The sequence below is a fragment of the Leptidea sinapis genome, chromosome 1 (assembly GCF_905404315.1).
Source record: "Leptidea sinapis chromosome 1, ilLepSina1.1, whole genome shotgun sequence".
In the NCBI taxonomy this organism is placed as follows: Eukaryota; Metazoa; Arthropoda; class Insecta; order Lepidoptera; family Pieridae; genus Leptidea; species Leptidea sinapis.
Window position 1 is genome coordinate 2,038,116 of NC_066265.1, and position 25,163 is coordinate 2,063,278.

General features: G+C 35.0%; 1 protein-coding gene across 1 annotated transcript; it reads right to left on the reverse strand.

The window, feature by feature from the left end:
• Positions 1–9,603: 9,603 nt before the first annotated feature.
• Positions 9,604–18,842, reverse strand: LOC126980036 (uncharacterized). The gene is made up of 5 exons (XM_050829668.1): positions 18,698–18,842; positions 15,440–15,577; positions 13,019–13,233; positions 11,805–11,954; positions 9,604–9,745 (listed from the first exon to the last, which is right to left on the reverse strand). Exons 1-5 carry the CDS (start codon positions 18,705–18,707, stop codon positions 9,653–9,655), a joined length of 606 nt encoding a protein of 201 aa, XP_050685625.1. The 5' UTR covers positions 18,708–18,842; the 3' UTR covers positions 9,604–9,652.
• Between the last annotated feature and the right edge of the window lie 6,321 nt (positions 18,843–25,163).

Genomic DNA, 25,163 nt, shown 5'->3' on the forward strand with positions numbered 1-25,163 from the left:
AAATACATCCAAAAAAAATAGATGAATACATTATTTACAATTTAATATTATTAATATAAATATATCCATTCTACCTTTCAAAGTCAAAGTAATCGGTACTTCAAATTTAAAACACTAGATGGCCCATCCTATATAACCATAGACCAAGTATAGTAACTAGACTAATTAATAGCTTCCGTCTCACTCACACGAGACAAGAAAAACTTATGCGAGTCTTATGTAAAGAAATAAGATAGAGTGATTAGATTTTTTTTTTTCGCCATGTGTGCCGGTTTTTCAAGGTCAGCACAACCGGTGTGCTAAACAAACTTGACAGCGCTGCGCAGATATTTTGTTTACTTTTATTTGCGTCTATAAAAAATCTATTATAGTTGTGAATCGTGTGAAATATCCACTATTTATTAAACATCAGTGAGAATTTTATGTAGAATCAAAGGAAATATGGTGCGATGTTGTGTTTTACGATGCAAAAGTGATATTGAAAGAACAATTTTGTTATATAGGATATTATCTGTCTCATATTGGCCACGCCAAACCGATGTCTAGTAACTATAATTGGTCTTTGTATATAACACTGTATGGTTCGCAGTTCGAGAATCGAGGGAGTAATCTATTTAACCCTAACCGCACTTACGACTCTTTTATGATTCGAAACTATATAAAGAGACCTTGCCACAATAAAATAATGTCCGAATTACTATCCTTTCCTTCTACGAGCCGACGGCTATAATAAAATGAGAATTATCCTTTTGTGTTTGAACTAACCGCATCTAACCGGTACAAGTTAATGCCTGACGATGACGTATTTATAATGAGAAGTGAAATAATAAATGTTGTGTTAGATTAAACTTCTTTTGTTCTGCGGGTTATATATTTCTGTTCAACGAGACAGTAAGGGATAATTTATTATAATAAAAGTGCTGACCCGGCAAATTTTGTTTTGCCATATTAATAAGGTACCCCGCGCCAGTCATTGTATATGAACTGTCGTAATGAAATGACATTGACTGAATTATTTCTATTTTATTCTCAATGTGTGCGTTAGCAGGTGGTTTAATATTAAAAATACTAAGGAGTTACTCTGCAGCTTTCAGGGGAAGTTTCCGATATAATGGCACCAAGTGTTGGAATAATTTTCCCCCACCAATACGGAAATTTAAAAAAATTAATAAACTTTAGATTTAAAATATATAAGAAAATTATTTTAGATACTTTATATAATTCACTGTGTATTGTATCCCTGAAACATAACTACGTATTTTCATAACATTTATATCTTATTATTTTATTTTCTATGTATTTTTTTATTTTGTAGTTACATATTATGTGTTTGTTTTGTTAGTTACATAATATATACAGTATCCATTCCCGTTTATAATCATTTAAGTATTCATTCTTAATAAGATTAAGTATAAACATATTTTAGAACACTATACCTACCTATATAAATACATACATATTATATATATTGTATACAAATTTATTACAATGGGAAGACTACAATAACTACTGTCAACTCCAAAAGCCACGAGGGGCTGCTGAAAACTAGTAGTGTGTTGGTGTCTCAAGCACTCAACAGAACATAGTACTGAGTCAGCTCCTTTTTTCCAGTTTCTTTACCTGAATCATATGAATATTCATATTTTAAATATTATATTGCTATTTTTTATCTCTCCTTAATTAATGATATATTTTCTTTTTCTTCTCTATTGTGATTTAGTATTGTAAGATGTAATTTATAGATAAGATAAGTGTGTGGCGTTATTTATATTTCTTTTTCTAACATTAGATTCGCTTACCTTTTCTATCTTGCTGTACCTCCGTTAGAGATGTCTGCTCTCTTGCACGCTTTGTTTATTTATACACTAGTATATTGTAAGCGTATTATAACCACCTAACTGGCATACTGTGCAAAGAATCCTCCAACAGGTAAAATACACCGTAAAAAGTTTTCGTCAAATATCTTTCACGTATCGATATCAATAATTTATAGACTACAGTTCAGTAGTGTGTCCAGACAAGTCATGTATTATTGTGTTACCGGCCAAACCCGAGTTTAGGACAAACTAGTTTATCCTAAGCCAAATCAGTTTATCCCTGAGGCAATAGGATAAACCGGTACATACTAAATTTATTTAACTTATTTCCCCTAGAATATATAAACATTTATTATTCAAACAAAACAAATCTTATAACTATATTTGTAATACTACGACTACATAAAATTAAAACTATCATTACGTGGAAGCGTACCAAGAATACTGACAGCATTACCGCGTTGGATAGCAAGGCTGATCCGTTGACCAAAATAGCTGCCAGCGCTTGGGTTTCCAGTAGCCTTATTGAGGCGCGAAGATAGTATTTTGATTTTTCTCCGCCCCACTGGGCCCCACGGGCCAAGTATCTCGACACCAAACGGCACAAAGATGTATGACTCACTGAGACCAACAAATTTGCGACGTTTGCTGTCTTCGGCAGTCGAAGCAGCAGCCCCAGCACCAACTGACGTAACTTGGAAATGAGAAGGAGCCAGAGTGTCGATGCAATAGCGTCCCACACCGGCGCCCTTCCCCGTGCCCAAGCCACCAGCGTCATTCCATCAGGAAGCTTGCCATCACGGCGGGTAATACAATGTGGCTCTAAAACAGCTGGTATATTAAGAGCGACAAATGCCCTGCAGATGACTTCATTAATGCTCGCGTGACGACTGATACGGCCTGCCGATCAGAACTAGTATTTTAATGTAACTTTCTCATAGAACTAGTATAGTCACTAACTAGGTCAAACTATCGACACCAGATTTCATATCGTCGACTGTATTATATTTAAATTATATTATTATATCAAAGCATACACCTCGACCATTGAAATAACTCAAATATTACTTCGTCACCTACTCTGTCAATCATACTTCATCCTTCATCTAACTGTCAAATACAACATTCAAATTCAACTACTTCCACATGACACCTGAACTACAAAAAAAAAATATTTGTAATCCTCTTAAGGCAGACATAATGGACATCTTCGAGAAGATATTCAATATTTCCTTTGTTCATCGCGAACATAAAGTGGCGACCGTGACAGGATCCGTCAAACCAATTGGTCGTGAGGAGTTTTCTGAGTCCTGAGGAATTCATGTTAGGCTCAACTAGTTCAAGCCTAAAGGATGAACTGATTTGGCCTAGGAAAAACGAGTTTGTCCTAAAATTGGGTTTAGCCGGTAACATAAACAATCGAGAAACTGCGTTGAGTTCATCGCGTAATAGCCGACCCCAAGCCTTTAAAGGGTCAAATAATCAATTAAGGATCCTACGTTCAGGATTTTATCGCTTCGTGCCCATAACCGCGTCGGAGACTGTCAGGAATTCAATGCCTTCTATCTTTCAAGGCATTCGTAGAATGTCGCTCTGAAATATATTATGTTGTATTGCGAAGTCTTCATGCTCATTGAAATGGAACTGAACTAAACAATTCAATGAATTATCAGCTGTCTTAGCAAGTCCAAATGATAATTCAAATTAACTAACATTACTTTCAACTCGTGAAATTTTTTATTCATAAAGAGAATTGAGAAATTTTTTGACCAGAAAAAATATATATAATTTATTGTGCTTCTTCTTGTGAAAGTTAATACTAATTATCAATTAGTGAATGAATGAATGTCGCGGTGTTTGTAGTTAAACTCCTTCGAAACGGCTTGACCGATTCTCATGAAATTATGAGTGCATACTAGGTATGGGTGCATATTAAGGGTGGTCCACACGATTTTTTTTTTATTTTTTTTACATTTTTTTTTAAATTTGTTTGATTATGAGTCAGAATTAAAAAAATACATACAACTTCAAATTTGCACCCATCTACGATCAACAGTTACATTTGTATCGCGATTTTAATGTCGGCAATACAACGTTTGCTGGGTCAGCTAGTAACATATAAATTATATACACTTCATCAAAAAGTTCATCATTCGGTTCTTTGTAGCGTTCGTTTAATGTAGATTTGTAAGATATTTTTCAAATTGATAATGGTCGAGGGTAGCGATGGCTGTTTGTCCTCATCCACGGGCGCTACTTTTATTGGCTGGATATTCTGTCATCAGGGACTCTGCTTCTTCGTGTTGTTAATTGAAGAAATTATTATAAATTATTTATTTAATGTTATGGCATCGAATTGTCGGGAAGCTGCAGTCACTTCAATGTAGAAATTCTGCAACACTCACAAAATGCCATACTTAAAACCAACCTTCAAGGCTCGTGGTCCATAACCAATAACGAAGACCACCAGTTCTCTGTCTACAGTCAGAGAAGAGATTGCAAATATTAAATCGAAATACAAATCCAGAATACGGACCCACCCGAATGTGTTAGCTAATAGAGTACTCTATAGCAATCCACCAAAACGTCTGAAAAGGGCACATAATATCCTGGGCATAGATACAAAATACAATCCCAGCTTGCCCTAGCACTGAAGTCATAAGGACCGAATTAAGAAAGGCACTCGCACACTCGCTAGCCATATATCAACACATTCGCCTATAGCAGATAACTGATTGTGGATAAAGATAAAAAAACAAAAACTTTATAGCTATAATAGTATATAACTGAAAATTTATTGAATTAGGCGTTACTTTGCGGAAATCCATAATTATACAAATGATTTAAGTTTTCTTTACTGTTAATTCCGCCAATATTTGTTTTTAAACAATTCGACACGTGTTTCGCCTCTACACGAGGCATCCTCAGGACGTGTTTTCTCGCCAAAATCTGGCACGAGACTGGAGGCAGACGACAGTCACGGTATGAATAATATGATTTGATTATTTTCGGCATTTTTATCAACTTCTGAAATATAAAAAAGTAGTTATGGTGGCAACTGGCATAACTACAGTAGTTGGACATGTGGTATCCCCGACTTTTTTGTAGATAGTGATACGTTCTACAATATTGTGGAACATTTTTTTGTTCTATCATCAATAGTTACCGCAGAGCACGCGACAAATTTTTTCACACCTTGGGTTATATTATTGTATATTTACTAGGGATGTTTATTTTTTAAATTATATAATATATCATATGTCCCGCAATGAAAATGCAGTTTTCTAATGGTGAAATAATTTTATAAATCGGTCCAGTAGTTTTTGTTTGAAAACATTACAAACATACATAGAAAAACACAAAACTTTCCTCTTTAAACTATAAGCTTAAATATACAAATTCTGTGTACCCACATATTGTTATCTTGTGCATTTAAGTATAACTCAGCTATTGGTTTTTTTAATTATTTTATTTAGTATCTCTGTTTTACTCTCAGAGTATTTTTGTAGCATTAATTAAAATAATTTGTAAAATCATAAAGCTGTAAATATTGATGTAAAAGGAAAACGTAAAAATTGATCTATTACTTATAATAATTTTAGTAGTAATTCTATCCGGTTATTATCTTTCGATTTACGAAAGTTTATCGGTCTCGTTTAAGCCTACAAAATTACGAATTTCCTTTTAATACACCCCCGGGTACTGCGCGGAATTGGAATGAAAATATTCAACATCAGTATGGTTGTAAAAGAAATTGTACAAAGGGATTTTATTCGTTTAATTTTTTTTATCACAATAAGGCACGAGACGAGCAGGACTTTCAGCTGATGACAATTGATACGCCCTACCCCTTTTTTCAGCTCAGAATTCTTGAAAATTTCAAAGTATTCTAAGCCGCACTACAATTATTGCGCTCGTCATCTGGAGACATAAAATGTTAAGTCTCAGTCGCCCAATAATTTCACTAGCTACGGCGCCCTTGAGAGCGAAACACAATAATGTTTACACATTACTGCTTCACGGTATAAAAAGGCGCCGTTGTAGCCTGATAATCTAGCCGACATCCTGTGCAAAGGAGTCTACCACTGGTAAATGCCACATGTACTTTAACAGAGTACTTATTCGAAATTAATACGTCAAACCCTAGTTAAACAGTGATCGAGGAGGATAAGCATTACCTATTAATCTGTATGTTATTTAACTAATATCTAGTGCTACAGGTATCTATATATATAAAAATGAATTACTGTTCGTTAGTCTCGCTAAAACTCGAGAACGGCTTGACCGATTTGGCAAATTTAGGTCTTGAATTATTTGTGGAAGTCCAGAGAAGATTTAAAAGGTGAATAAATAGGAAAATGCTGCAAAATTAAATAAAAATAACAAATTTGTTTTTTCTTTGATGTGTCCATACATAATTTCTATGAGAGAATTTATTGACGCACGGTTTGACAGTTCTGCTGTGAAACAATTTCATTACGACAGCAGGGTGCATATTTTACGAAGTAATTTTTGATGTTATGATATATTACTGACAAATTCATATAAAAACATTATTTTATTTATTATATACAGAACAACGTCTGTCGGGTCAGCTAGTTTATTCATAAATATTTTTTGTTTCTTTCAAACCTCTTCCTTCAAGCAAAGGAGTAATGAAGTCGATTGTCAATCTATCGGTTAATTATAATATCACCATTGAAATTGTAATATCACGGCTTTGACAATATACCTACGACATATACAAAAATGAAACATCAATAATTGTTAGATTTCGTAATGACAGTATATTTTGCATAGTTACGAATGATTCGCAACCACGCCGTCGAACAATAAGAACTGAAGTCGTCATTAAATTTCGAACAAAGAACTTCAGAAACATTATCCAACCGTCTTTTAATTACTGTGGCAACGTTTTCTCGTATTCACCAAATGATCAATAAATTGTTCCTCGTATTTCTTTCCTCATAATTTTGAAAAAGTGGAATTAAAAGTTATATATTTTAATATGTAAGTAACTTTATATCGGCTTCATATATTTTTAGCTAAAATTGGCATAATTTTGTTTTAGCTTTGTATCTAATTGATGATTCGTGTCTATATATTTGGGAAGTTTGCCTTATGGTATGGTATAGGGGCTCCTGTTTCCGCAATTAAACCACTGGCATGGGTCCATTTTGCGTGCAGTAATGGCCAGTTACTCCAACCAGCCCAGCTCCTTCCCGAAGTTCAGAACATTCCTGAGGTGTTCGCAGACTTCCTGGAGCGACCTCGTATTGGTTAAGGTTTTTGCGCGTTGGTTGGCCACCCCAAGTTTGCCTAATTCTTTTGGCGCAATAGGGAAAAATTATTAGAGTGAATTTTTACGACGTGCTCGCACACCGTCACGCAAATCCGACATCCTGACGTTAGCTGTTAAACTAGACCTAGATTTGTATCATACTTTACTACCAAGTCTCTTGTAATTTTATATTATGGTTCAACCATAACCATCGGATGAGAATTAAATAAATTTCAATATATAATTTCAATTAATATACAAGTTTTAAAATAAAATAAATAAAATGTACTCTAGTTGTATAAAAATAATTTAATGATATTTAATTACACGTTATTTAACTAAATTATTCGGTTATTTAACTAAATAATATTTTCATTGGTTGTATTTAATACCTTCTTTATCACAATATTGTTTTTTCTACAAACGCAAAATAGCACTAGGTATTGTTTTTTGGTGGTGGATAGGTGGATACTAGGTGGATTTTTGATTTATGGCGCCAAAGAAGAATTACCTTCTTCTTGCGTGCGTACATACACACTTATTTTTATCTTATTATCACTTTTTATTGATTGAACGAAAATTGTCTGTCTGTAAAAAATAACTTGACATTACATAATATATTCCCTCCCAATAGTTTCTCAACTACAATTGAGTGTGACGACCACACGGTTGATCCATTTGTCTGGTGACTTTTTTTATGAAAATAAGGGACGAGACGAGCAGGACGTTCAGCTGATGGTAATTGATACGCCCTGCCCATTACAATGCAGTGCCGCTCAGTATTACTGAAAAACCCAAAAGTTCTGAGCGGCACTACAACTGCGCTCGTCACCTTGAGACATAAGATCTAAAGTCTGATTTGTCCAGTAATTAAACTAGCTACGGCGCCCTTCAGACGGGAACACAGTACCTAATGCTTACACATTACTGCTTCACGGCAGAAATAGGCGACATTGTGGTACCTCTAATCTAACCAGCATCCGGTGCAAAGGAGCCAAAATCTGGCACGAGTCTCGTGAAACACGTGTCGAATTGTTTAAAGACAAATATTGGCGGAATTAACACTAAAGAAAACTCTAATCATTTATATAACCATAATATTATTTAATTTTAAAGAAACTTTTATACAGTCTCTCCCTTTACTTTCGGGGTTAAATTTGTATCTGATCAGACGTTTAGTTCAGCGATTAAAGCGTTGATACGTCTCCGGAGACAGAAGCTCAAATACGCATCTACATAAACTTGGTACTAATTCATTGAATGTTTAATGAAACATATTTAAAAGTTACTAATTACCAATATAATCTTCTATCTTGAAACGAGCAATTCTTGTGAATAAATACAAATATAATCTGAATCTCGGAAACGGCTCCAATGATTTTAATGAAAATTAGTATGCAGTTGTTTCGGGGGCGAGAAATCGATCTAGCTAGGTTTCAATTTAAAAAAAAATGTTGTTTTATACGTGTTTTAATGAGAAAGTGCTACAATAACATTAGAATACAAAGGTGAATTTCGCCATTATATACAAGACTATAATAGCTCAGATGGGACATTTGGTGATCCGGAAAGCAGAAAACCCCGGTTCGAATCCAGATGTCCTATTGATTTGGTTCAAGTTTTGTACCTTTTTAAAAATCCGAGCAAGTTTCGGTCGTCCAGGTACTAGTTACTAAAACACCATAGATAATACGAAAATATTGTTTTAATCGACTGCTGCAGACTCTTTATATGAGCTCATGTATTTTGAAGGCTTGTCGTATGTTATTATGATAAAGTTTTTAAGCTATTGCATAGCTTCTATCGCGGGCCTTGAGCGTGGAGACCGAATCCAGAAATTCCGTAACGAAAATAACCTAACAATTACTTACTAGATGTATATATAGTTATTTAGCAACAGTCATTACAGTTGCCGTGGAACAGCGGTTATCACGTATGCTTTTTGTGCAGTAGGTTCCAGGTTCGAGCCTGGGGTACCTCTTGATTTTTTTAATTTCTTGATTTTTTTTATCACATTTTTTTAATTTTTATTATTATGATAAGCATTTTTATTTAGTGGAACAGCGGTTATCACGTATGCTTTTTGTGCAGTAGGTTCCAGGTTCGAGCCTGGGGTACCTCTTGATTTTTTTAATTTCTTGATTTTTTTTATCACATTTTTTTAATTTTTATTATTATGATAAGCATTTTTATTTAGTTTCACCTTCCCGTTGTCTGTCTGTAATCAAATCTTGCAAGTTAAATTTTACTCACTACCCGTTTTCTTCTTTTTTTAAATTAATTTTATCAAAAAAAGTACTGCATAAATAAATAATTATAATTGCATAAGTTGATAAAAAATGCTATGCAATAGCTTTACCGCGGCAGTCCCCGAGTGCCACACGTCTTTTTTTATAATAATATTTTTACTTTTGTAGTCTGTAAAATGAACATTCGTTTAATTCTTTTTGTATTTTGTGTATTTCTAACTAAAAATATATAATAGTATCAAATGAAACTCAAAGAAAAAAAGATGTAAACCTTTAATTTCAACATAATATCAAAAAGTAGAATTTTATTGAGGCACTTCGCATAGTATTTCGTAGCGTTTGTACGCGATTTCCGAACCACCGAATGATATGTAGCAACAGCCATGACTCGGATGAACCTGTAAAGTTAAATACAATCAATGTCATAATTTTTCGACTGCCGAAGACAGCAAACGTCATACATATGTCGTTCTCATTGAGTTTTACATATGGTGGGTAGAGGTAAAGAGAATCATCTGTACATATGGAAAAGTGTCCGTCAAAATGCATTAAATTGGGGTGTCGCTATAGTAGCATCAGGGTAAATCATTTAAGCTTCTTTTAAATATAAAATAATACTAATCACTCTAGATGCACGTTTCCCTATAATAATTATTTAAGGTTATATTTACTACATTATTTAGAACAACGAAAGTTGTTGAAATTTTCAATAATGAACTACTTTAGTCGACAATAATATTACTTTTTTTTAACTCGGCATACTTCAAGTCGTTTACAATTGCAACATTCACCGCACTTCATACCATACCCTGTGCCTACACCAGAGCCATTGTGGACGCTTTTTGAAATGTTATTTACAGCATAAGCTGGACACTTGTTCAACTTTTCTCCTATATGAGATGATTCTCATTGTCTCCCTCCATAGTCTTACATCTTTGGCGTCGTTTGGTGTCGAGACACTTGGCCCGTAGGGTAGAGGCACGGAAAATGTACAATGTACTTACTATCTACGCGCCTCAATAGGGCTACTGGTAACCCAAGCGCAATCAGTTATTCCTGTCAACATATAAGCCTAACTATCCAACGCGGAAATGCTGCCAGTGTTTATTTATTTATTAGAAAAGGCTTACCAACTAGACATACAATTAATATTATGACTACTTATAATGTAACAATTCTTATATTTAACACTTATATATCTAACTTATAGGTATGTACAGCGTTGCCTTCATTTATTATTTTAAGTTAAGTTTGTGTTCTGAGTACTTCCCCGTAATGATAGTCTTAATTGAATGTAATAATTGTATTGTGAACATGATTTGTTTTAATTTGAATAAATTAATTTCGGTATATCATGAATATTAAATTTTCAAAAGTTTTAGTTTATTCGGCGCTCGCTAACATCGGTACGCTTTTACTGAATTATTTGAAAATTGATTATTATACCAATGAGTTTGTTAAAAAAAGATCAAAAAAATTATATGAGAAAATATTAACGAATAAGTGGAGGCTAACAGGCACAATTTGGTATAATATCAGCTGTCTTCAAGCTCTTTTTAGAAATATGGCTCACTCAATGACTAAATTACGGCATGTCCCAGCCGAAAAAAAAATTATAACAAAACAAAACAAAATTATGCTGCCATTTACATTCTATGGCATTCCACATAATTACATAATAATAAAAGATTGAGTAAAAAATTTATATTTTCAGAAGCTATTTGTTTAGCCCGCAATGCGAACTCACAACTCTATATCATATGCCACAAAAACAAATTTTTATGTAAAAATAAAAATAGGAATTAATCGGTTCTTTTTCAATAATCAAATAAGTTTAACAATCATTATGTTTCTGACGAAGTGCTTTTTATATCCTACATGGTTTGTAGAATATAATTGTTAGTATAAGATTTTATGCGACAAAAAGTTGTAATTATGTTTTTTAGGCCCTAGTAGAGCGGAAGGATACAAAACTTGTAGAAATTGGAAACTAAAACTTACTTTCAAGTGATGTTTGGAATGCTCTTGTTAAGATAAATAAGTCTACCTTGTGCTTCCCCGGGGCATGAAAAGAATAGGAAAGTGCTTGGCCCAAGGGTGTCGTAGGAGGCGACTTAGGGCATTTTCCAGTAGGAGGCTCCTTTGCACAGGATGCCGGTTACATTAAAGATACCAAAACGGCGCTTTTATCTGCCGTGAAGCAGTAAATGTGTAAGCATTATTGTGTTTCAGTCTAAAGGATCCCGTAGCCTAATGAAATTACTGGTCAAATGAGACTTAAAAGTGTGTCAGTATTATTATTAAGTATCAAGGTGACGAGCGCAATTGTAGTGCCACTCAGAATTTTTGAGTTTTTCAAGAATCCTGAGCAGACACAGCATTGTAATGGACAGGGTGTATTAATTACCATCAGCCGAACGTCCTGCTAATTTTAATAAAAATTAAGGAATAGGTTACCTTGCCAGGCGTAAGAGATCCCCTGTGTTTAACTCTACCAACGTACAGAGGTTCTCCTATATGGGTGTTACCAGCTGGGAGAGCATGCTCGGGAATCTGATCGTTGCTTGTGGAGACCCATTCTAAGACATCGCTCGCTGCGCACAAAACCTGCAAAAAAGCAATCCGTCAGTATTATCTGTCGCAAAATGTAGCGAAATGAATCTTAGCACGTTATAAGCTGATTCTGCCACGGGGGCCACTGAAGATCCTAAGCTAAATTTTACTTCGTGTAAGTCACTTCCTAGCATGAGATTAGGATTGGAGGCGGCTATTTGTCTTGTCTTGATGAGTCCTAGTAACACCGCGTCTAGAATTGGACTATTCTATTCTGAGAATTGGACGCCTAAAAGTAATTAAGTCGGGGAGGGAGACATTCCCCCTATTGACAGACCAGAGGCTCTGAGGAATCGTTATTTAGATGCAGTTAAACTCCATCTGAACAAGGGAAAAATGTATTTTTATAATGCAGCCTTGTTTGCCACATCTTCTAACAAAATTCATAGCGTTTCAGCACATAATGTAAGAGGTGCAATATACCCATGACGTTTAGGTGACGGAGTAAGAGGGTCGTATGATCCTCTTACGCTATAGAAAAACATTCCGGGAAAACCTACACCCACCTGCGAAGAAATTCAAAAGCTGTGGTGACAAAGTCATACTTGGCACAGCCTAAGGGCTTGACGCCAGGGCGTTTTAATCTGATATTCATATGTTAGTTGAAGAACCGAAACACGATGACCAAAAATTTTATTCGGCACTTACGTCCACGTCGATTACGTCGATTGGAACGACTTTGCGCACTTCCTATCCTATTTACCCTTAATCAGATATACCACGCATATACCGTTTCAATCTATTTAAATGTATGATGTTGGTTGAGAGAAGACTTTTGCCACAATACAATAATAGAACAATACTTCAACTTCATTCTACAGCGCCCGTATCGACACACGCACACATACACACTATTTACACAGCCGCTAAGCAATCTTGGGAAGACAAAACTATTGAGCGCCACGCCGTACGCCACCGACAGTGGTCGCTGTACGAGTTAAATAAACTGCGCCGCGTCTTTCACTCCGTAATTAATTTTTGTATGTACCAACCCTAGAGCTATATTATCTATTATTTGTTTATTACTTATTGATCTGAATTAGATATAATTTAAATACCTCGAACTCTTGTACTGATACTTCTTTGCCGTTGAAGGGGATGTATGCTGTACCGTGTGATATGGCCAGTTTTCCTGGTATCAGGTTCTCATCCCGGTGTACACGGATAGTCCACAATGGGCTCTTATCCCAGCCTTCTCTGCCAGTTATGAAGGCGCGGCTCGCCAAGGTGTATGCAGTACTGGGTGTTGCCGGAACCCAGTCGATGGGTGGAGCTAAAAAAACATATGCACCATTCATAAAAAGCTCTGATTTCTAAACCTAAATTATCAAAATGAAAACTAATCGAACCCAGAAAATGTGGAACCGAAGTGGCCAGACCCTGCTCTATAAGTTAGATTTCTGTGAATTAAGTTAATATTGATAAAACGCTCACTTGTAAACAAAAGCCCAGTATTATGTGACTTAAAAATATCTAGATAATTCAGGATCAATAATTATTACTGTTTTTGACCAATTTGTATGTGTATTATTATTATTAAGGCATCATGATTGTTTAAGTTACCGCATCACGTTGATGTCTGGTATTCCACAACCGCACCTTTTGCAAGAAATTTCTTGCCTCGCACAGCCACTTTATGGAATCAATTACCGGCTGCCTAAATGACGGCAACGCATCTCTTGACACCTGTTGTTGCGGATGTCTATGGGCGGTTGCCTCTCCTCTTCCCATCCCGAAAGCCTCTTACCCGTTTGCCCCCTCTTATATAAAAAAAAGGTAAGCGGAAGATTGGAATCAGTAAGAACATCACCGCCTTAATCACATCTGTTTACTAGCAGTTATTGAAGAAACAAAGACAGAAGAAAACCGGGAATCAAGCATATAATGTAACTCACAACTATCCGGAATATGATATCCTATATTCAATTTCAAATTCAAATATTTTTATTCAAAATAGGATTCAAAATCACTTAGTCAACGTCAAAAACTACCACCCATTCAAAAGAGACTGCCTCAGACCTGAGAAGAATGGGCGCAAGAAACTCAGCGGGCTTTTTTTTAGATTACATTTATATTTATATTTAAATTTATATTTAAAGAGCCTGAGGGTGTTCGCTTTATTCAGTCCTTGGTGTCATTAAGAAAATCGTTAATGGTATAGCAACCTTTTCTACACAAACGTTTTTTAACGTCGCCCAACAAAAAGACTTACTTACCCGACCCAACCGAGTAGTAGGCATACTATACTAATGATGCGTTTCCACGTTAAGTTTTAATGATTCGTTATCAACAAGGCTTGTTATCTGGTCGAAATTTCTTGAAAGTAATCCGAGGATACCAAAAGTGTACCGTGTTTTCTATGGAAATGGTTATCATAATATTATCATATAATTAATCTTTGCCAATTCTCCAGCGTTGGTTCCATGTTAAACTCGTATTGTAAAGAAAACGATGTAATTAATCCCTTTAATTTTAAAATAATACGTTTGCGTTTCGGGACGCCCGACAGAATACACACACTTAAACTAATCTAAGTTGAACTATTGAATTTTTATAAAAGGCACTTATTTTCTCAAAATTGATTCCTTTAGAATTCTTTTTAATGTCATTTCTAATTTACTAGATACTAGTACCGGTTCGGAAACAAATGGCGCTCTGAGAGAGAAGATGCGGCGCAAGATACTCTCCCAGCATTCTTTTTTTTGCGCTCTTTTCAATAAAAATATACTGTACAGTCATTTCTATCGCTATAAAATAATCATAATCTAGTCCCAGGCTGTCCGATCACTTAGATATTCAGCTGTGGAGTAATAGGATTTACGACAGAGCCAATTTTTTATGAAACATTTAAATTTATTTATAGATAATGCCTTAAAGCTATTATGTATATTATGAAGCCTACTAGAATTAGTTACAAGCAATCCCTTATTTCTAGTATTATAATAATGAAAAGCACCATTAAGAGCAAAAAGGTGACGATTTTTGTGAACGTATATTAAATTTTCATAAATGTTATGTGGTATTTTTTATCTTCAGAAAAGCTAAGGTTATTACTTAAATTATATGTGTATTAATATAATAATGCAAGGAAAGATTATTAATTAAATCTTTTATTTATGTAACATTCAATAATAATATTTTATTCTAAGTTACAATTCTTGAATATGTACTTATGAAGTTTGTGTATGTACATTATTAGTTATATTATGTTATTATTATATGCTATAAAAGTAACAATTGGTTAGAGTGAGAGAGGAGAATCCTGCCTACCTCCATGAGTATGAGGGAGAGAAAGGGAAACCAGACAGACTGGCGCCGTAACGCGTTACGTTACAAAGCTGCTTACCCTCGCGTAAGAATTTATCATTTCAATAATAGAAATTTTAAATTAGCGTAAACGTATCGTAACACATACTGTTTTATCTGCTAATTTTTGTTATAAAGTTGCTATTAAAGAGTTTGATAGAATAGATACTTACGATCCAAAACTTCAACGAAGTCCGCTGATGGTGCATCTAGTCCCGGATGGGGATATGGTGGAAGTACTGGCACTGGAGCGAAGTATATGTCCGGCATCGGTGGTGGAGGGAAACCAAAGTATGGTCTATTGTCTAGTTCTGTAAATTCAATTTTTTTTATTCAAAATAGGATATGACATCACTTATTGAAAGTCAAAAACTACCACCCATTCCTAAATGAATGCCTCAGACCTGAGAAGAACGGGGGCAACAAACTCAGCGGGCCTTTTTTTTTCATCCAAAAAATATATTTACAAAGTAATATTGTACAATTAAACTTATTATTTAATAGACTGAGGTCACTCCATTCCCAATCTGTGGTATCATTAAGAAGGTCATTTATGTTATAGTAACCTTTAAACGGTTTTCAACAATTCTTTTGAATAACGTAATACTTGTGTTTTGAACTTTTTCTGTGATGTTGTTGTAAAAGCATATACATCGCCCCACAAAAGACTTACTAACTCGACTTAGCCGAGTAGTAGGCACTATGCGTTTACGTCTGTTCCTGGTGTTAACATTATGGTTATGACAATTTCTAGCAAATTCACTTATGTGCCTATGAACATACATAAATAATGTAATTAGCAGAAGTGTGTTGCTGAATGGAAAGAACAATAGACTAACAGTTATGGTTTGTAAAGTGGCCTTTAGTACAGTTCAGTGCAGCCCTGCTTCATTGCGACCAATGTGATATGATATTACTATTATGATAGCCACTGTTAAATATAGCTCACTTCTAAGACTGATTCTTTTCATGAATCAAAGTGATAGTAAATAGTCTGCTTGTTGTGTTTTTTTTTAAATTATTATTTCCTTTATTAAGTTATCATAAATTTAAAGTTATTATATATTTTATTTTATGAAATGCTCACATACTGCCTCTATTTATTTACGGTATGTGTGGATGGATGCATCTACTGTACTCAATAACTCTTGTCTTTATAAGTATTAATTTACTTCTTTTTTGACTTACTCGTGTAAGCCTTTCAGTTTTTGACATTTGAATATTTATGTTGCGTCACTTTGCATAAGTATATTGTAATTGAAATGATTTGTAAAATAATTGAAATGCAAATCTTGATTTAAAAGAGTGGCAATGAGTTTCTTGCTACTTCTTCTCATTAGCTCAACTCTTTACGAAGTAGCGGTAAATTCAATAAGAAAAAATATTTTTATTTTTTGACATTCATAAGTGTCATTTGTGACCGTGACCTACATGAATAAAGTGATATTGAATTTGAATTTGTTTTTTTTTTGTTTTTATGATAATAAGGGACGAGACGAGCAAGACGTTCAGCTGATGGTAATTGATACGCCCTGCCCATTACAATGCAGTGCCGCTCAGGATTCTTGAAAAACTCAAAAATTTTGAGCGGCACTGCAATTGCGCTCGTCACCTTGAGACATAAGATGCTAAGTCTCATTTGCCCAGTAATTTCACTAGCTACGACGCCCTTCAGACCGAAACGCAGTAATGCTTACACATTACTGCTTCACGGCAGAAATAGGCGCCGTTGTGGTACCCATAATCTAGCCGGCATCCTGTACAAAGGAGCCTCCCACTGGTATACCTTTTGCAGTGAGTCGACGTATCTCAAGAGGTTGAAGAATTTGACTACCCAAAGAGATGCTACGTTTACGCATTAGTCAATAGTCTTACAATATACTAGCATTATATAGACAAACAAAGTGTGCAAGAGAGAAGAATATCTGTAACGGAGATACTGCAAGATAGAAAAGGAAAGCGAATCTATTGTACCATAACGGATTTTTATTGACACGTCGTAAACACGCTAGGAATTCGTTCCTTAATATTTCGAATATTAGACTAACTAGCCTAACTTAACTTATATACTTAATATAATACGATTCACACACTTTGATAGAAGCCCGACGAGATAGTCCTCGTCTTGTAATCGTTAAACACCACTCACACTCACATCACAAATCACACACCACACACGAATAGTCACACACTTACATACACTCACACTCACACATATTTACAAACACATACATATATCACCGCACTCGCCGGCGAGTGCGAAGTCTCTTCAAACCTAGAGTCCATTGGACTAACAGATATATTGGATCGTTAGTAATCTTCTCTCCATCCAGCCTAGTGAGCAAGCGGTCCGAGGTTCGAGCCTCCTTCCGAGACGCCCCGCGCCTGTGAGCTAAATTTTTGGCCTCCAAGGCCCTCGCCCGGCTTCGCTGTAAAAACCTTTAGGGCTATCAGCACAGAGGAGGTTTTTAGTCGGTAGGGGGTGTTTACACCCGACATATGGGCCTCATTTCGGGGCCTTCAATACGTAAATGTATTTTCCTCATCTCGAAAAAAAAAGCGTATTTATGATTATATTCAATTGCTATCTTGTAACCATGTTGCTTATTATCTGTGGATGGAACAGAATAATATAGAATCGCGATACAAAAATAGGTGTTGATCGTAGACGGGTGAAAATTTGAAGTTGTATGCATTTTTTTATGCTGAATCATAATACAAATAATAATAAAAATAAGAAAAAAATTTCAAAAACATATTTAGGGGTGGATCACCCTTATCATTTAGGAAGATGCAAAATAGATGTTGGCCGATTCTCAGACCTACCCGATATGCACATAAAATTTCATTTTTAAAAGCCTTAAATGAAAACTGATACATTTTTAAAATAATGCTATTTCTTTTAATATAATATCAAATATTTTAAAACAGTAAGATAACGAGAAAAGCCTAATTTTAATAATTGGTACTTGTTTTATCTGGTAATTTAGATATTTCATAAAGATAATATCTGTTGTTTCAGGATCATAAGGGACGAGAGGAGTAGGACGTTCAGCTGATGGTAAATTATACGCCTTGTCCATTAAAAAGCAATGCCGCACAGGATTTTTGAAAAACCCAATAATTTTGAGCGGCACTACAATTGCGCTTGTCACCTTGAGACATAATATGTTAAGTGTCATTTGCCTAGTAATTTCACTAGCTACGGCGCCCTTCAGACCGAAACACAATAAAGCTTACACATTTCTGCTTCACGGCAGGAAAAGGCAGCATTGTGGTACCCATAATGTAGCCGGCATCCTGTGCATCGGAGCCTCCCACTTGTAAAATCTATATAAAAATTATATAAATAAATAAATACTTAGGTAAAATCCTTTGAGAAATCCAAATAAATTTTAAAAATGGTAAAATAAAGCGTAAACTCTACTTACTTGGATCCATTATTTGTAATTCCTTTCTTTACGTGTGTTACTCTACGATAATATACCAACTTCAGTCCTATATTTGTGTTATCGGACAGTCTTGACTCATTTACTATCTCGAAAATTTCTTCGTAAAGATAAGATTATATGGATATAATATCGCTTCGACAACAAATTAGGTTTCTGAAAAATCAATGTTTATCTTAAGTTTTAATAATTTGTTGTTGAAATACAAAATATCGCTTCACCTTGACTTCCTCTGAAATTAAATGATATTTTTTATATTGTTAATTGGGACAAACACCTATCCCATATTCTCTTAATTCTGTCACTCTCAGTTTTAAAGTGTAACATTTATTACATCACCTCAAAACTTTTCGTCTATCTATCGCATATCGCATTACAGCCCGCCGCTGAGTAGCGGTCAATTTATTAATTTCAATTCCTGTAATCAAGACAGGTTGGCTGAGTGGTGTGAGGCTCCAGATTTGTAGAGGGGAGTGTGGGTTCGAACCCAACCATACAAAGGTCCTTTGTAAATCTAATATATAACATTTTGGTGTCCTGATGTTTGTTACCAAACTCCTCCGAAACGACTAAATCGATTTGTGTGAAATTTTGTGTGGTAGGTCTCAGAATCGGTTGCTCTATTTTTTATGCCTCAAAAATTTTAATTAATGGATTTCTTTAACGTTTGCTGGGTCAGCTAGTTATATTATATTTTTATTTTATGTAAGTAAAGCATAATATTAATAAATTTGTTTTTTTTTATTTAGATTTTTAATGTCTATATTTATGTCAGTTTGTGAAAAAAAGGTTTCACTTTTATCGTGGATTCATAAAAGCACACCATTACTTTATTATTATAAGGAGGACTTATTATAATATGGAACAGCTGTTAATTCTAATACGACTTATCCCAACCCATCATCTCAAAAGTACTTTAGGAGTTCAAGATCGTATTTTACACATTTTTCTCAAAGATACCCAAATGATATTTTAGTGCATTCAGACACTAAAAATTGTATTTAAATTAACTGTACTGAGCGATAATGCTGGAAATCATACGCATGTAACTGAGGATGTGCAATTAAGCTGCTTACGTCCAGCCACATACAGATTCATAGTAATTCTATCAGCTCTAACGTAACACTTTCCAAACCTGACCTGCGCTTGATTGGATTTTTACATTATCATCATCCGGAAAACGTCCACTGCAGACAAAGACCTCCCCCAAAGATCTCCACGACGATCGGTCCTGCGCTGCCCCCATCCAACGTATTCCGGCGAACTTGACCAGATCATCGGTCAACAAAGCCCCGGGACGTGGTCGTCGTTCGAGGGCTTTTCTGCTTATTAAACGCTGATCGCCTGAAAATTTAACCAGCTCTACGCTGTGCGCAGTGTCATAAAAACACTGGTGTGTTAGTTGGCACTAGAAGTTAATAATTCCTGTTTTGACCTACGCCTTCTAGAGAACAAGTCTGTCCACTTTTAAGGGCTCCCTAAAAGGCTGTCCATCCAGACTAAGACAATAACAGTAAATAATAATAATATAACAAAGACCCTCAACCATTATCTCAAGATGCTTTCGCTAAATAACTAGATTAAGGGTCAGATACAGAAGGTGGGCTGTATATGTAGGATACATAATCGTGAGCTGTATAATCTCAGGGAATATTTCCTACGTAAAGAATGGGCAATGCATCGAGACATTGTGGCAGTAGACAATAGACTTACTCCGCTCTCTTTATCCAAAGAGAATTGGCGAAAACCGGTTATACTCATTACTCAAGATCGCTTGAATGTATGTAGGGGAAAAGAGCTTCATGGACGGTTTTACCGGGCTCTCTACTAGTATTTGCACAGACACAACCAACAAGCCAGGATTATCCATCAGCAACTTGCACTTCGATACAATCTTTTGCATTTTGAAGTCTCATATTATAAGTATACTCCGGAGCCAGTTCTGGAAAACAGCCGTGCCAAGCTCTACTGGGACCGATCTATCATCACGGATAGACCTATCATTGCTAATAAGCCTGATATTTTGTTGGTATATCGGTTAGAGCGTCGCGCATTTATTGTTGATATCACTGTTCCGTGTGATGATAACCTTGTGAAAGCTGAAATAGACAAATTGTCGAAGTACCTAGGCCTGGCACACGAGTTTAATGACATGTGCGATGTTGATTCAACAATAATTGCCCCAATAGTCGTTTCCGTAAACGGTCTTATAGCACAGAGCCTCGACCTCGAATTGGATTAAGGGTTAGTTACAGAAAGCAGCTATTTTGGGAACGGCACGCATCGTGCGGAAGTTCCTCAGTCTGTCGCTCTAACTACCGGCGGAATTGTCGTGAACCAACACCGGCGGGACTCTATTTTTTATATTTATATTTGTAATATATTTTTTTTTATAAATAATATGTTATGTATATAAATGTACAAATAAGATGAAATTATAATAAGAATAATAATATATTTGCACAAACACAACCAAAAATACCCAGGATTATCCATCAGCAAAATTCTCTTCGATACTTCTTGTGCATTTTGAAGTCCCGTAAAACAAGTATACTGCTAAGCCAGTTCTAAACAACAGCCGTGCTCTACTGGGACCGATCTATCATCACGAACAGAACTATCATTGCTAATAATATATATTGTGTTGGTAGATCGGTTAGATTATCTGGCATTAATTGTTGATATCATTGTTCCGTTTCATGATAACCTCGTGAAAGCTGAGATAGACAAATTGTCGAAGTAGCTAGACCTAGCACACGAGGCTACTGACATGTCCCGATAGTCGATTTCGTAAACGGTCTTATTGCAATAAGCCTCTACCATTATATGAAGAGGCTCTTTCTAAATAACTGGATTAAAGGTCAAAACACAGAAGGTAGCTATTTTGGGAACGCCACGCATCGTGCGGAAGTTCGTCAGTCTGTCGCCGTAACCACCGGCGGAATTGTAGTGAACCTACGCTGTTCGGACTCTATAGTATATTCATAATATTGTTTTTTATAAATATGTTATTTAACTCTATAAAATGTAGGAAATAATACGACAATTGTAATAAAGAGTGGAATAAAAATAATGAGACTATATTTTCTCTACAGTATTACACAATGGTATAATATTACAATAAGAATATTACTCTTATGAAGTACACAGGTAATTACGAGAGACTGGAGCCTTAACTAATCCAGAGCCTTCATTAGATATGTCAAGACTCATCGAAGATAAGCTTGGAGGTATCCGGTTGAGATTAACAGGATGTACTAATGTCTGCGGTACTTTAAAGCTACCAGATACCATTATAGCGTAATTTATCACACTTTGCAGATAAACGTAAAACGAAAAATCATGAAATTTGGCCAATAACAAGAGCTGTGAGCCACAAATATTCGAAAATAAATTTTTATGGAAGAGAAAAATATACAGGCACATCCCTATTATTACAAATGTGAATGTTAAGGTAAATTTACTTATACAAATGATTTAAGTTTTCTTTAGTGTTAATTCCGCCAATATCTGTTTTTAAACAATTCGACACGTGTTTCGCCTCTACACGAGGCATCCCTAGGACGCGCCGGCTCGCCAAAATCTGGCACGAGTCTCGTGCCAAAATCTCTCGAATTGTTTAAAAACGGATATTGGCGGAATTAACACTAAAGAAAACTTAAATCATTTGTATAATTATGGATTTCCACAAAGTACTTCAATAAATTTTCGTAAATTTACTTATTTGTAGTTAGAGATAGACAATTTCATAACAAAATTAAAAATATTTAACGTTAACTACAGTATTTGTTTTCTAGTACTTCGCTCAAAGTCTCAAATGTAGATGGGCTGGCCATGTTGGGAGATACGATGACAATCGATGGACAATTTACACCACAAAATGGAAAGGACCGGAAGGCGTGAGAAGTAGAGGTCGCCTGGACGCCGGTGGCAAGACTAGATTGTATCCAACGCAGGGAGAGACTGGATGACAATTGCTCAAGATAGAAAAAAATTGAATTCTTTGGAGGAGGCTCTTACCCTGAGGGTGTCCACATTAGAGATTCAATTACTAGCATTTAAATAAAGTTAAATAGTAAGATAATTACAATATATCAAACTAAGTAATTTTGTGTAACTTTTTATGTAATTCTATTATGGAATTAAATAAAGCTATTATATTATTACTAGCTGACCCGGCAAACGTTGTTTTACCATATAAAGTATAATTCACGATAGTTTTATAAGTAATAAAATATTGCCTATATTATAGCCTGTACATCATTTTGTTCTATTGTCAATAGTTTTTGCAGCGCACGCAAAAATAGGTTTTCGATTTTACACCTTGTGTTACAAAATTGCAATTTTATTAAACATAGCCTATAAGCCTTCCTCGATAAATGGACTACCCAACACTGAAAGAATCATTCAAATAGGACCAGTAGTACCAGAGATTAGCGCGTTCAAACAAACAAACAAACAAACAAACGAACACTGCAGCTTTATAATATTTATATTATTATTATTCAGTATTTGTAGAAATTCGATCATTGCCTTATTTTTTTTCGTTTCTCCCCGTTATTATAATGAACTAATGTCACAGTTGAACTATCAAACTGTGCGTCCAAAGTTTACCTCAATTAATTATTCATGCAAAAGTAATAATTGAAATTAAATAATATTAAGGGCCACCAATCGAAATAAAAAATATCCTATCTCTCAAGTTGGACCAAACTGCACATCGGGTGCTAAACTTGATTGAAATCTGTTCAGTAGTTTAGAAGTTCATCGATAAACAGTGGGAGGCTCCTTTGCACAGGATGCTACGCGACGCCTATTCCTGCCGTGAAGCAGTAATGTGTAGACATTACTGTGTTTCGGTCTGAAGGGCGCCGTAGCTAGTGAAATTATTGGGCAAATGAGACTTAACATCTTATGTCTCAAGGTGACGAGCGCAGTTGTAGTACCGCTCAAAATTTTTGGGGTTTTTCAAGTATCTGAGCGGCACTACATTGTAATGGGCAGAGCGCATCAATTACCATCAGCTGAACGTCCTGCTCGTCTCGTCCCTTATTTTCATTAAAAAAAATAACAACGTGGTAAGAAATTTTTATAAAGACTAGCTGACCCGACAGACGTTGCGCTGTACATAATAAATAAAATACTGTTTTTTATGAATTTGTCAATAATATTTCATAAAATCAAGAATTATCTCGTAAAATTTGCTCCCTGTTGTTATAGTGAAATTGTTTCACAGCAGAACTTTTAAACCGTGCGTCAATAAATTCTTTTATTTGGTCCCAAATCGAAATAAAATCTATCCTATCTCTCAAGTTGGACTAAACTGCACTCCATGTAGTAATCCCCATTAAAACCCGTTCAATAGTTTAGGAGTTCACTGGAAACCAACATCAGGACACTGGATTTATGTATATTTAGCAAGAGATGATTTTCTTAGCTCAACAACAATATACATGTGGGTGGATTCGTCAAGTGTATTCCCTGACTATTAGTGATATAAAAAAAAACTTTAAACTGATATCGAAAGTTCGTTACCTAATCAATAAAATGATATCAATAACTTTTTAAAACTCAAACGAGAAGTATTCAAAAGGAGGATGGCGACAATGCATGTATTTTAGGACTCACTGAAAGAATTGGCGTACATCATGGTAAATTATAAATAATTGTAGAACATGACAAATCTAAGAACAAAACAAATCGTAAGTAAGTCTAAAAAAGTGGGAGAAAAAAGATATACTTACCTAAAAGCAAAATATAACCTTAAACTATTAATCAATATCTATTGTTCAACCAATAATTTGTATCTTATATCTATGCTTAGTTACTGTCTGCTAAAAGATTATATACATAATATATATTTGGAAGGTTGGCCAGCAGCTAATAATTGAGGATTCACAATTCATTATTTTTTCAAGCAGATATCGAATCTTTTAAAGATACCTACTGATTTTAATATCAAAAAACGATAATAATCTTATTGAATCTTATAATTATGGATTACTTCTGAATTACTTATTCGAGTATAGATAGTTTGATGGTGTCGGAACATCCATAAAAATGAGTGTCATGTCAAAAAAATGTAGATGTCAATAATCAATTGCGCAAAACGTTCAGTTAGTGCAAGATGAGTTATTTTTTAATAAATTATATTAATTTATTTCTTTCGACTCCTATATCTAAGTACCTCAATAATTTTGTATATACCTACATCGTATAAACCTATGTTTATAATTAATAAAAACTTGTACTTGTACGATGCTTCCTTAATTTTTAAATTATGTGGGTCCATTCTCGCCATTCTCCTTTTGATATTAAATACTCCCTCCATACATTTAGTATACTTAACGATTACATCCATGCAAATCTTAATATATAAAAATTACGTGACACGTTGTTTGTCCGCGATGGACTCCTAAACCAATGAAGGGATTTTAATGGGGACTAC